General features: G+C 46.3%; 1 protein-coding gene across 1 annotated transcript in view; it reads left to right on the top strand.

Moving 5' to 3' along the window:
• POLD1 (DNA polymerase delta 1, catalytic subunit) overlaps positions 1 to 9,702 on the top strand; it is a 71,638-nt gene extending 61,936 nt beyond the window's left edge. Inside the window, exons 25-27 of the mRNA XM_083162254.1 lie at positions 3,833 to 3,885; positions 4,476 to 4,573; positions 9,298 to 9,702. Of these exons, the coding sequence (XP_083018380.1) occupies positions 3,833 to 3,885; positions 4,476 to 4,573; positions 9,298 to 9,394 (248 nt within the window). The 3' untranslated portion in view covers positions 9,395 to 9,702. The remainder of the gene's footprint in view (positions 1 to 3,832; positions 3,886 to 4,475; positions 4,574 to 9,297) is intronic.
• The last annotated feature ends 2,654 nt before the right edge of the window (positions 9,703 to 12,356 follow it).

The raw sequence follows: 12,356 nt of genomic DNA, 5'->3' as shown, positions 1-12,356 counted from the left end.
GGGTCAACACGTCAGCAACCCAGCAATAGCTGAGGTGCGATGTGAAAGGGGTATGAGCGATCTATTCGTCTTTAAGTTGAGCGGCTGACATATCACAAGACTAGTGTGTGTGTGTGTGTGTGTGTATACCCTTGAAATGTCTGTGAACGACACCGATATATCGCATCGCTCAGCTGCGGGGGCGATATATATAAAGATGTATACGCATCTGTATGTATGTGGTCAGTACGTTTGCTACTGGGTGCACCGATTGGCAAGTGTGTGCGCTCTTACCAATCGTCCGTTGATCGGCCATATTGTCTTACCCTAACTTTCCTATTACTGCAATTTAGCACTAACCCTCCACCTAGTGCCTACCCCTAACCCACTGGTACCTATACAATGTCAACATTTCATATGTCTGCATCTGCAGGATGTCAACATGTTCACAATGTTGACAGTTCAACAACGTCTTCATCGTAACGTTCTGAGTTTCTGATGTTGACAGGTTCACAAGAACTAAACAAATATAATCTTCTATTTTACTATGTCCTGTGCAGGGATGAAAAGGGCGGTATTGTTTCATATAAGATTCCTTTGTTTTCCAATCCAAAGGACAATATGAAAATTAATTTCTGTTTTGCATGAAGGTAACTAGGTAGGAGATACTGGCTGCAATTGTTTGGTCTATAGTAAGGTCACTTAGGGAAAAACTGTTGCAAATCAGCAGGTGCCTCTGATTAAAACCGTATGACCCCGGATACTTTCTACAGATAATACTACGTGCAATATTGGATGCGTTCTGTCCTGCGTAGAATACGCAGTAGCTGAGTGTATGGCGGGATATGTTCTGTCCCGCGGAGAATACGCAGTAGCTGATTGTGTCATAGGATCTGTTCTGTCCTGCAGAGAATACGCAGTAGCTGAGTGTATGGCAGGATCTGTTCTGTCCTGCAGAGAATACGCAGTAGCTGAGTGTATGGCGGGATATGTTCTTTCCCGCAGAGAATACGCAGTAGCTGAGTGTATGGCGGGATATGTTCTGTCCTGCAGAGAATACGCAGTAGCTGAGTGTGTGGCAGGATCTGTTCTGTCCTGCAGAGAATACGCAGTAGCTGAGTGTGTGGCAGGATCTGTTCTGTCCTGCAGAGAATACGCAGTAGCTGAGTGTATGGCGGGATATGTTCTGTCCTGCAGACAATACGCGGTAGCTGAGTGTATGGCGGGATATTTTCTGTCCTGCAGAGAATACGCGGTAGCTGAGTGTATGGCGGGATATGTTCTGTCCTGCAGAGAATACGCGGTAGCTGAGTGTATGGCGGGATATGTTCTGTCCTGCAGAGAATACGCGGTAGCTGAGTGTATGGCGGGATATGTTCTGTCCTGCAGAGAATACGCAGTAGCTGAGTGTATGCATGGCGGGATATGTTCTGTCCTGCAGAGAATACGCGGTAGCTGAGTGCATGGCGGGATATGTTCTGTCCTGCAGAGAATACGCGGTAGCTGAGTGCATGGCGGGATATGTTCTGTCCTGCAGAGAATACGCGGTAGCTGAGTGTATGGCGGGATATGTTCTGTCCCGCAGAGAATACGCGGTAGCTGAGTGTATGGCGGGATATGTTCTGTCCCGCAGAGAACACGCAGTAGCTGAGTGTATGGTGGGATATGTTATGTCCTGCAGAGAATACGCAGTAGCTGAGTGTATGCATGGCGGGATATGTTCTGTCCTGCAGAGAATACGCGGTAGATGAGTGCATGGCGGGATATGTTCTGTCCTGCAGAGAATACGCGGTAGCTGAGTGCATGGCGGGATATGTTCTGTCCTGCAGAGAATACGCGGTAGCTGAGTGTATGGCGGGATATGTTCTGTCCCGCAGAGAATACGCGGTAGCTGAGTGTATGGCGGGATATGTTCTGTCCCGCAGAGAACACGCGGTAGCTGAGTGTATGGTGGGATATGTTCTGTCCTGCAGAGAATACGCGGTAGCTGAGTGCATGGCGGGATATGTTCTGTCCTGCAGAGAATACGCGGTAGCTGAGTGCATGGCGGGATATGTTCTGTCCTGCAGAGAATACGCGGTAGCTGAGTGTATGGCGGGATATGTTCTGTCCCGCAGAGAATACGCGGTAGCTGAGTGTATGGCGGGATATGTTCTGTCCCGCAGAGAACACGCAGTAGCTGAGTGTATGGTGGGATATGTTATGTCCTGCAGAGAATACGCAGTAGCTGAGTGCATGGCGGGATATGTTCTGTCCTGCAGAGAATACGCGGTAGCTGAGTGTATGGCGGGATATGTTATGTCCTGCAGAGAATACGCAGTAGCTGAGTGTACGGATTATATGGCAGGATATGGGCATCCAGCAAAACTGCTGACTCTCCTCTTGGGTAACTTAACCCCAAGGTTTCTGATGTGCTGCAGAGCAGAACTGTGCGACCGCTGATTGTAAGAAGAGCAGAAAATCTACTGAGCCGTGGGGTCTATGTTCTAAGTTTAGAGGGGTATATTCAAACCGTGATTCCGAATGTCGGAACGTCCCTACAGTTGGAATCCCAGCCCGGCAGCACATCGACAGTCAGAATTCACTGTTCCGGCTGTCTGCAGACTGTCGAAAACCGTCCATGAATTCACCAATTTGCTTCCGTTTCCGACAAAGCTGGCCAACCTTATTAAAAACGTGTGATCGTCTTGCGATTCACTTGGGATTGGATTGCATTGCATACAAAACGCTTTTGATTTTGTCTATATAGTACAGGTCTGTACTATACAATGTCCACTAAACGGGATCAAATCTGCATTGAATGCGGTTGAAAACAGTTCAATTTCAAATCGATTTTTCTATTCGACTTAGACTATATAGTCAAAATGGAATAGAAGGTTAGTCGGGATTGCACTGTGTGTACACTACATTAGAGAGAGAAAAACTTTATGGACATAAGGTCCCAGTCAGTCAGCTCCTAACTGTCATTGTACAGGCTGTGTTTGAAAAGTGATGGTTACAGATGTGTCCTTGCTGCAATGTGCCTGCATTGCAATAAGGATGTCTCTGCATGACTGGGTGCGTGCAATCCCTCGCTCCCGCTATGCCATTAAAGTGGATGGTAGCAGGCGAGTGCTTTCACCCACCTCCCATTGAACGGGCCTGGCAGCACTTCGAAGGTGCGATGCATGCCGCACTTCATTCAATCCTGCTATGTAAAGCTGCTATACGCATCAACTACGTAGCTTGGTGCAACTCTAGGAGCTGGCTGGTTGCTTTTTTTTATCTCCGTCCGCTTTATCTCTCTATGGCTAAGTACATAAACCCCAGTTTCTGCTCTTAGTAAACCGGTAATTCTCTACAATTGGGGGTTTTATGTAGGGCTCAACGCCCCTTTAGATTCAGCACCTGTTACCATCCTCCATGATGTATTAAAGTACAAGATAGCTGATTGGATGCGAGCCCATGCCACAACACAGTTTTGCATATATACTCTATTGAACAAAACCCTGCTGCACTGGAGATGGGGCAGATGTAACGTGCAGAGAGAGTTAGATTTGGGTGGGGTTCAAACACATCGAAATTGCAGTGTAAGAATAAAGCAGCCAGTATTTACCCTGCACAGAAACAAAATCACTCCCCCAAATCTAACTCTCTCTGCACATGTTACATCTGCCCCACCTGCAGTGCATCATGATTTTGCCCATCTGCAAAAATTGCAGCGTTGCTTAACTGATCTGAATCGGCCCAATATCAGATTACTAGGATTTTATGCCATGTATGCATTGTATAAAGAGTCAGTATAATGTCCCTCAGACCTATCGGCATTTATGTTAACATGAAGTATATATTACTGTTCTGTTTTTGGCGTCAGGTGCTGTTTGTAACTACTGCAAGAAGAGGGAATCCGAGCTGCACCAGAAAGAGGTGAGATCTCCTGGCTTGCTGCATCCTTGTGTTGGTGTTTCTATAAAGTAGGTAGATGTATATCTATAGAGACACACAGTGAGGAAGATCTCTCTACTCTACCACACACACATACGCACATGGGGCCAAAAGTAATAGGGTGTGAGTATCAGAAAGTGAGATGTTTTAGGAGAGTCCGTCTGTTTCCTCCCCCCCCCCCCCCCCCATTTGTTTTTGTTGGTTATTTTTTTAAAGCAGCAATCATTTTCTTGGCAAAATCAACCTGGTTTTTCATTGTAAATGATTGCTGCTTTAAATGAATGGGAAAACTCCACCAAAATCACTCACGTTCTGATTCTCACACCCTATTACATTGGATAATGGTGTGAAAGTAGATCCGGCTCATTAGGTTTGCAGAGTTTCTCTTACAGACATAAAGCATTCTGTACGCACTCGCACTATTCCATATACATGAATCTGCTCTGGGCCCTACGTGTGTTCTGTCACGTTATTTAGCCTTCTGGGTACCATCCGCGCTTACACGGTGGTTCAATCCCGGTGCTCAGAGCCTGCAGGACGCTAACACTTCCCCCTTATATATTCTCTTGCAGATCTCTCACCTGGGTTCCCTGGAAGAGAAGTTCTCTCGCCTGTGGACTCAGTGCCAGCGCTGTCAGGGAAGTCTACATGAGGATGTTCTGTGTACTAGGTGAGGATTGTCGGGTAGCGTTCTCAGACTGTAACAGGACACAATGCGGAAGGATGATATTTATAGCGGCTGGATGACCTATGCTATTGAGGGCCACGTTACAATTTGTCTGCCGTCACTTTTATGTCCAGTGCTTAAATGAAAGAACTTGTTGCTGAAACATAGATCATTTTTATTACATTTAGTTTATGGTGATGCTTTTATTTTTGTTAGGCTTTTTTTTATTCTGCTTTTTGTTGTATTATTCCTCTTTAAAGTGGCATGCACATGGGACTATTTTAGCGATCTGTCTAGATCACTTAGAAATGAAGCACTGAATGCTCCGTGTGTATACCCCATAGCAGTGGTGATGCGTGGTCCTGCTCAGCGATCTGACTAGCCTAGATCGCTCAGCGATCTGACTAGCCTAGATCGCTCAGCCCACCAAAGGCATATACACGCGCGGCAACTTGGTGTGCTGAACAATCTAGGCTAGTCAGATTGCCCAGCACACAGGGCTTGCTGGATCTCCCATACAAACATAGCGATGTGTGTGTGTGGGCGATCTGTGCTAACCAGTGTTCTCTTGTAGAACACTAGACTACATGTTGGCAAGATCTGTGCCAGTGATGGTGGCGCGTTGCACCGTTCAACACCATCGATATGGGGCATACACACGGACCAATCAGTGCTTGATTTCTAAACGATCTAGACAGATGTCTTGAAAAACAGGCTATTAACATGTGTATGAGCCTTAAATGTTTAATGTTTTTGGTATTGTCCTGCAAATAGCTGTCCGCATGCAAAAGAGGAGACTTCGCCAGTGACTCTCGCTAAATAGAGTCCGGTGCAAGTAAGGTGCCCATACACTTATGGCCCCTTATTACATGTGTTCGACCCATCGGGCTGATAAATCGTGTGAAAAGTGTAATATCATGTTTTACCTCCAAATCCGGTCCGATGCGCGGTCCCATAGGATACACTGCATATGATACATGGTATAAAAAGGACGGCATATAATCCTAGCCGACAGGAAGCCCTGCAGCTCCCAGCCAGGATATCTTATGCGAGGCTGCATGCGATACATTGGCAGAGTGTGTTGCAGGGCTTAGTGTATATCTGTAATTGTGTTTTTGTTTTGTAATTGAAATCGAGTAATGTTTTCATAACCAGCAAAATTAAGAACATAATATATAAGCATATGTGTTCTTAAAGTGCGCAGGTCAGGTCAGCTGTTAAAACAACACCTGAATGGGCACAATACTGGTATACCGCTTCCGCCAGTGTCTGGTCCAGATTTTCGCACGGTTCCAACCAGTTTCACAGCCGGGTTTTCCTTCTGCACCTGGGCACGGTCTGCCTGTTCGGCCAGAGCTTGCAGATGACCTCCAAGCATCATTGATTCGGATTTCTGGATACTTTTAGCATGTCTTGAGTCAGCTAACCCAGTTTGCGCCAGTTTGTAGGATCATGACTGAACCTTTCTATTCCCTGTTATCGAACTTCATTATTACAAGAAATGTACAGGTATTATTCATGGGAAACTGGAATTCATGGGGAATGGCCAGAACTTATGCTGGCCACACATCAGACCAACTTTTATCCAACTAGTTGGTTGGATGGAATAAAAATCTGGTACTAGATGGGAGCAAACGACAATGAGCAATTTGCTGACAAACCCAGGAAAATGGACAAAAACATTCAGTGAAATTATTTAAATCAAACAGATACAACTACATTACTTTGTCTGAGCGACAGGTTTTGTCCGTTTCCAGCTTTTTGGAGCAAATTACTAAATTACATTTGCTCCCATCCAGTACCAGATTTGGTACTTGTTTCCTAGCACGGCCACACCGATTTACATCGGGGTGGTCGTGTCGGAAAAATCGCGTCGATCGCATCGCATGCGATGCGATCGACGCGACCGACCCGATTTTTTGATTGAATGAAATGTAAATCGGGTCCCTGGGACCCGATTTTACATTGGATTCAATGCAAAATATTCCCAACCCCCCCAAATTTAACGGCGTAAACCACACCCCACGATAGACGCCAACCCGACGCCAAAATCGGGGGCATCGCGTCGGGACCAATGTTAATGGTCCCGACCGACGCGATGCCTCCGATATTTTACCTTTCCCGACACGATTTCAATGTTAAAATATTTTTTAACATTGAAGCCTATGGAAAAATCGGGGGCATCGCGTCGGTCGCGTCGGGACCAATGTTAATGGTCCCGACCGACGCGATGCCCCCGATATTGTGTCTTAGCCGGCAAAATGGACCTGATTTCAAAGGAAATCGGGTCCATCGTGTGGATCGTGTACCTTAACTTAAAGGTACACGATCCACAAGATTGTGGCCGTGCTAGGAAACAAGTACCCCAGATTTTTATTCCATCCAACCAACTAGTTGGATGAAAGTTTGGTCTGATGCGTGGCCAGCATAAGTCGGGGACCGAGGTGAACAACCAGGATCGGGCCTAGAACCACCTTGGCCAAGGAGCAGAGACAGACGTCCCGGCTACTGTCATTGGGCTTTGTTTTTTAGTAAAACAAAAACCATTTAAACACGCACCAATACAGTGGGGTCGATGATTCGCGAATGGGATTCATCACGGCAGCTGGTGCACTTTGCGGCAGGCTGAATTCACCTAATAGTGACCTATTCGCACCTCCATAGGGAAACGGCACCACACTACCAGCATTGGTATATAGGAGGAAACTTGGCGTACAATAACCCAACCCAGTCAGCTGCGTGCAGATATGTTCTCGTCTAGCATAGTGTGATGCGCTGATTACAGGCCCGCAAATCACTGTGACCGCACTGATAAACTACCGGCCTTGTAACTGAACATACCTATATCACACCTGTTGCATTAATAGCTGAACAGCCAGGACAGCTTTGTGCGACTTTGATTTGACCTGCCCAGGATCAGACTCTATTCTCTCTTTTATATGGTATTGCCACCAATAATGTCTGCTCTTATGACACCACTCCAAATTCCCAAGGGAAAAGCAAACTGGAGCCCATCCAGCTGCAGATTCCTTGAGCCCGCTCGCCAGCTGCCAGGGGTGGGGTGGAATATGTCCCTCTGCACATGTGTGCTTTAGGATATGGCTTGCAGAGATCTCTTATCACCGCAGCCGGAGTTGATTGCGAGATGAGGTGCAGTAGACGGAGAGAAAGTTCTGTCTCACGGTCCCTGGGCACCGACGGCAGGTGCTGGCCGCAGGCAGCCGTTGTAGAGAGATACTCCAGCTTCAGGTGCAAAGGTCTCTGGGAAATGGCAGAGAGACTGACAGCCGTAGTGCTTTATGGCAGCTCTTGTTTTCTTTCTGCACCACTTGTAAATTTACAACGTTCATAAACTTCGGAGGGCAGGAGTGTGCGTGGGGGGTTGTGGACGGTGGTATTGGGGTTTTAATTCTGTTTACTGTGGCTGGTGCAGGAATTTCAGTTGTCGCTGTATTTGTGCTCATCTTCATACCCTGAGATTTGTCACCGGTGTTATGTCCCTGAGTTATATATACAGTATGTGATGCATTCCGCTAGGTGTGTTTGTGCAGATGTACGGGGTTACGCTGTGTGTACACACACCTCCCTTTTTTTTTTTTTTTTTTGATTGAGGGAAAAATAAATAAAAAAGTTCTGGGATAATGCGGCTATTGCACATTACTGGGACTTGATTTATTACATTTATTGGTTTGATACTTGCAGTCAGTGACTCTATGCTGTTGCTGCCAGCTGTATCAAAGAGCGTTGCCTTCAGCGGGTGACGCCTCAGCCGTTATCGATCCGCAGTTCCCACCATGTTCTGATCACGTGTTTGATGACTGACACCTGTTGCTGTGCTGGGCGCTGTAGTTGCAACAGATACTAGGGACTGTAGACCACACTTGCCGGCCCATGTAATAAGGGTCCGGTTCATGTGTGTAAGCAGAGCACATAACTCTGTGTCCGGAACATGGCATGTGAAGGGGAGGAAACACAATTAGATGTTTTCTGTGCAGGGTGAATACTGGCTGCTTCTGCATGTAGCCAACAAATGTTTAAAGACAGGTTGTTTTCATACACTGCTGAAATCGAGCACTCTGCGCTTGTTACATCTGCCCCATCTGCAGCGCAGCATGGTTTTGCCCTGTTGCTTCCCTTTTCCCTTGCTTACAAACCTGAATCAGGCCCAAAAATTTAGTGGATAACTGCCTATAATGCAGAAATGTAGCCTTCCCCCAGAGAGTATGGTCATAAGGTTGACCCAATTAAGGTTGACCGTCCATAGGTTAACCACTATTGGGCGAAAGGCCATAGGTTGACACGTGAAAAGTGTCAACATGGCTAAGGTCAAAAGGTCAACACAAGCAATAGGCTGTCATGAAACCGGTAGACATGAATTTTTCGCGTTTTTTTTCTATGTTGACTTACGTCCGCATGGACACTGTATAAGTGTACCGCGTCCCCTCACATACAACAGCACCGTCTCCTGGAGTGTCCTAGTCACACCGCATTGCAACTGGAAAAAAAAGCCACCTGCACAGTTGTGCTGGACCTGGCAGCTCACTCGCACCAAGCGCCTCACACTGCACGGCGTACTGAGACTAGGTGCATGAGGACTGTATTAACATATGAGAGCGCCAAAAGGAACGACGACCAATCATCCTTCATGTAGCTCGCAAGTGTGTGTGTTTGTCACTTGTGGGCAACTGATCTCTAATACGTTGTTTAACTTGTGTTCCGCTTCCCAGCCGTGACTGTCCCATATTCTACATGAGAAAGAAGGTGCAGAAAGACCTGGATGACCAGGAGAAGCTGGTCCTACGCTTTGGGCCCCCTGCCTGGTAATACGCGCACCACATCCCTGAGGAGCAAGAACGCGGCTGCACATACACTAGTCAGAAGATGTTACCACCACATGAGGAGAAATCCCTGGTGCTCCTACAGGCTGGAACCAGAACCTATTCATTGTCAATTCAGTTTGGGGTGTTTTACCTACATTGGAGTAAGTAGCCCCCCCATCCTTGTCGGCCAATGAGCTGCCACTGTTGACTGTTGTTATGACAGTGAATATAATATGTGGAGATTACCTCACATTATTTTCAGACTATTTTTATGTTTTTGTACCAAATTAAATAAAATAAATGTAAATATTTGTTTTTTGTGAGTCACGTGTAGAAATGACTGCCTAATGTCCACAATGTCCTGTCAGAGACCCCCTGGTATGCCACCCATCTGTGCTGGGCTGGTGGGAATACCCTGGTGAGATTAAGGCCAGAGAGAATGATCTTTAGGGCCGGATGTGTCAAGCTTCAAGAAGTGGAGAGTGATTAACAACCAGCCAATCAGCTCCTAGATACCATTTTTTCAAACCCAGCCTGTAACATGGCAGCAAGGAGATGATTGGCTTTTTGTTAGACAGTTCAGCGCCCATATTCGACAATGCAGATCCGACTTTGAAACAAGTTGGATCTGCAGCAGCGTCTCCTGGACCAAAACGTCTGGGACTGAAAAGGTCCTGGCCAAAATTTCCGGCTATCGGAAATATCGGCCAGCATTGAATACCCCCTATATGGAGTTGTGGGTTGACTACTAGGCAAGTATCCTGGCGAAATTCCGCTGCCTCTGGGAGGAAATATGATTTAAAATGTCAAAACCGGAGCCTGAGCGGATGCCGGGGTTCTGCACAAATTACATACGGAGTAATTGTGAGAAAATTGCTGGGCCTGGTCTGCTCAGTGAGAAGGGGGTTGGACCAGCGCTAAGTGCCCCCTATTCATAATATACCGTACCTTGTACACCGACATGGAAGATATGGATTCCCAAAGTGGGCCTTAGCACTGACGCAAAATAGCCGAAAGATAAGGCACTACCTGGTGCATGAGGAGTCAATTTACTAAAGGTTCGAAAAGTGGGGATGTTGCCCTTAACAACCAATTAGATTCTAGATATTTCCCACTTTTCACTTTCTGAAGGTTTTACCCCCTCAGATCTGTCAGAGGGAACTCTGTTTCGCACGACAATACACAGTCCATAACTCCGCCCACACACCCCCTCGAAGGTCCAGGTGCGAATACTCTCACTCTCTACCCAGTTACTCTCATTCATCCGCAGGCAGAGATGCCACGGAGATGTGTATTCCTGCTTATACTGCAAATCAGAGTTCATTTTGAAAAACTATTTTGTCGACAGGTTTTTTTTTTGTGTGACTAATGGAACGATAACAAAAATAGGAATTTCTTAACGAAAATGTTGACTCGATATTAGTCTGTGTTGTCATGATGAAAGTAGACTAGGCTACATTGCTGTATCATCTCTGTCTGGACACCTCCAGTTTGTATTTTTTGAGTAAAAACAAACGGGTGGATCATATGGCGCTGACACAGCTGCTGTCCACGAGGGGTGTGTGACGTCACTCAATAAGTACAATTGGAAAAAGAGTAAGTTGTGGACAGCGCCCAGTTTCGCTGATGATGCAATACCATAAAATTAATAAAGTTATTTTTTTTTTGTTTTATTCAAAACCTCAATAATATATATAAATATATAAAATATCTGAAAATAAAATATAATAGTGATGGGAGTTTCTCAAAGACCACATAGAACAGGTGGCTCAGATCTAATAAAATATTCCTAGTTCACTTTAAAACCCTAGATCTAAAAAGCTTCAGAAGGGTTGTCAACTGCACTCCAATGATTTTACTCGGAGTATTAGCAATACGGTGTAGAGGTCCATACACCGGGCTTTTTGCCCAGCGTGTATGCATAATGATGGGGAAAGTTGCTTGGCTGAAAAACGCTCAGTGCGCATACACATCGGGTGATTTTCGCCCATTTCAGCAATTTTTTTTTTCACTTCCCTTTATTTGAGTCGCTAATACCATACAAGACCAGACCGGTGTGGACATTTCTAGCTCTGATGGCGCACTTGAGAACAGCTGGTTTCACGGTGGTTGAAAAATGCTGCTGTAGTGGCATGCCAGTGTCTGTCCTCTATCATCAATCAACTGGTCCCAGGCATGGGTGCAGGTATGGGATGGTAAAACATATTCCGCCGGTACCCCGCACCGCCATAACAAAGCTCTTAATGTGCATAGAAACATAGAATGTGACAGCAGATAAGAACCACTTGGCCCATCTAGTCTGCCCCTTTTTTAAACATGTTACCTCAAACCATATTTGATCCTTATTTTTTTGTAAGGATATCAATATGCCTATCCCAAGCATGTTTAAATTGTACTACTGTATTTGCCTCTACCACCTCTGTTGGGAGGCTATTCCACTTATCCACTACCCTTTCTGTGAAGTAATTCTTCCTCACATTTCCCCATAATCTTCCTCCCTCTAGTGTCAGTGCATGTCCTCGTGTTCTGCTGCTCCTCTTCGTGTGGAGAATGTCTCCCACCTGTACCTTGCATGCGCAGGAGGTCATGACCACGCTCACTAGAGGCGGCCCGGCGGGAGTCGATCAGCGCAATGGGGTCGGGGCAGCAGGGGCACTAGTGCTACTGGTGCCCGGGGAGCAGCCTGGCACAACCACACGCTTAGCCTAATTACACCGGTAGAGCGCAGGATTCTGGGATTACACAATGTCTCCAGTTTACCTTAAGTGCCGCCATTTTTTCGTAGCTGGCAGAGCATTGTATAGAATGCATTTGGCCACCAAAAAATGTCCCCTGTCCTGGAGACATGAGAGGTGACTACTGCTGGGCTCCACGTGCTTTAACTATCTGTGCATCCCAGGGACATGCTTTCACTATCTGTGCCTCCCAGGGACTATTTTGTGTATGCAGCTTGTGGCACCAGATGC

The sequence above is a fragment of the Crinia signifera genome, chromosome 19 (assembly GCF_055691185.1).
Source record: "Crinia signifera chromosome 19, ASM5569118v1, whole genome shotgun sequence".
Taxonomy (NCBI): domain Eukaryota; kingdom Metazoa; phylum Chordata; class Amphibia; order Anura; family Myobatrachidae; genus Crinia; species Crinia signifera.
Note: the sequence above shows the minus strand (reverse complement) of the source record. Positions and strands in the feature narration are given on the sequence as shown.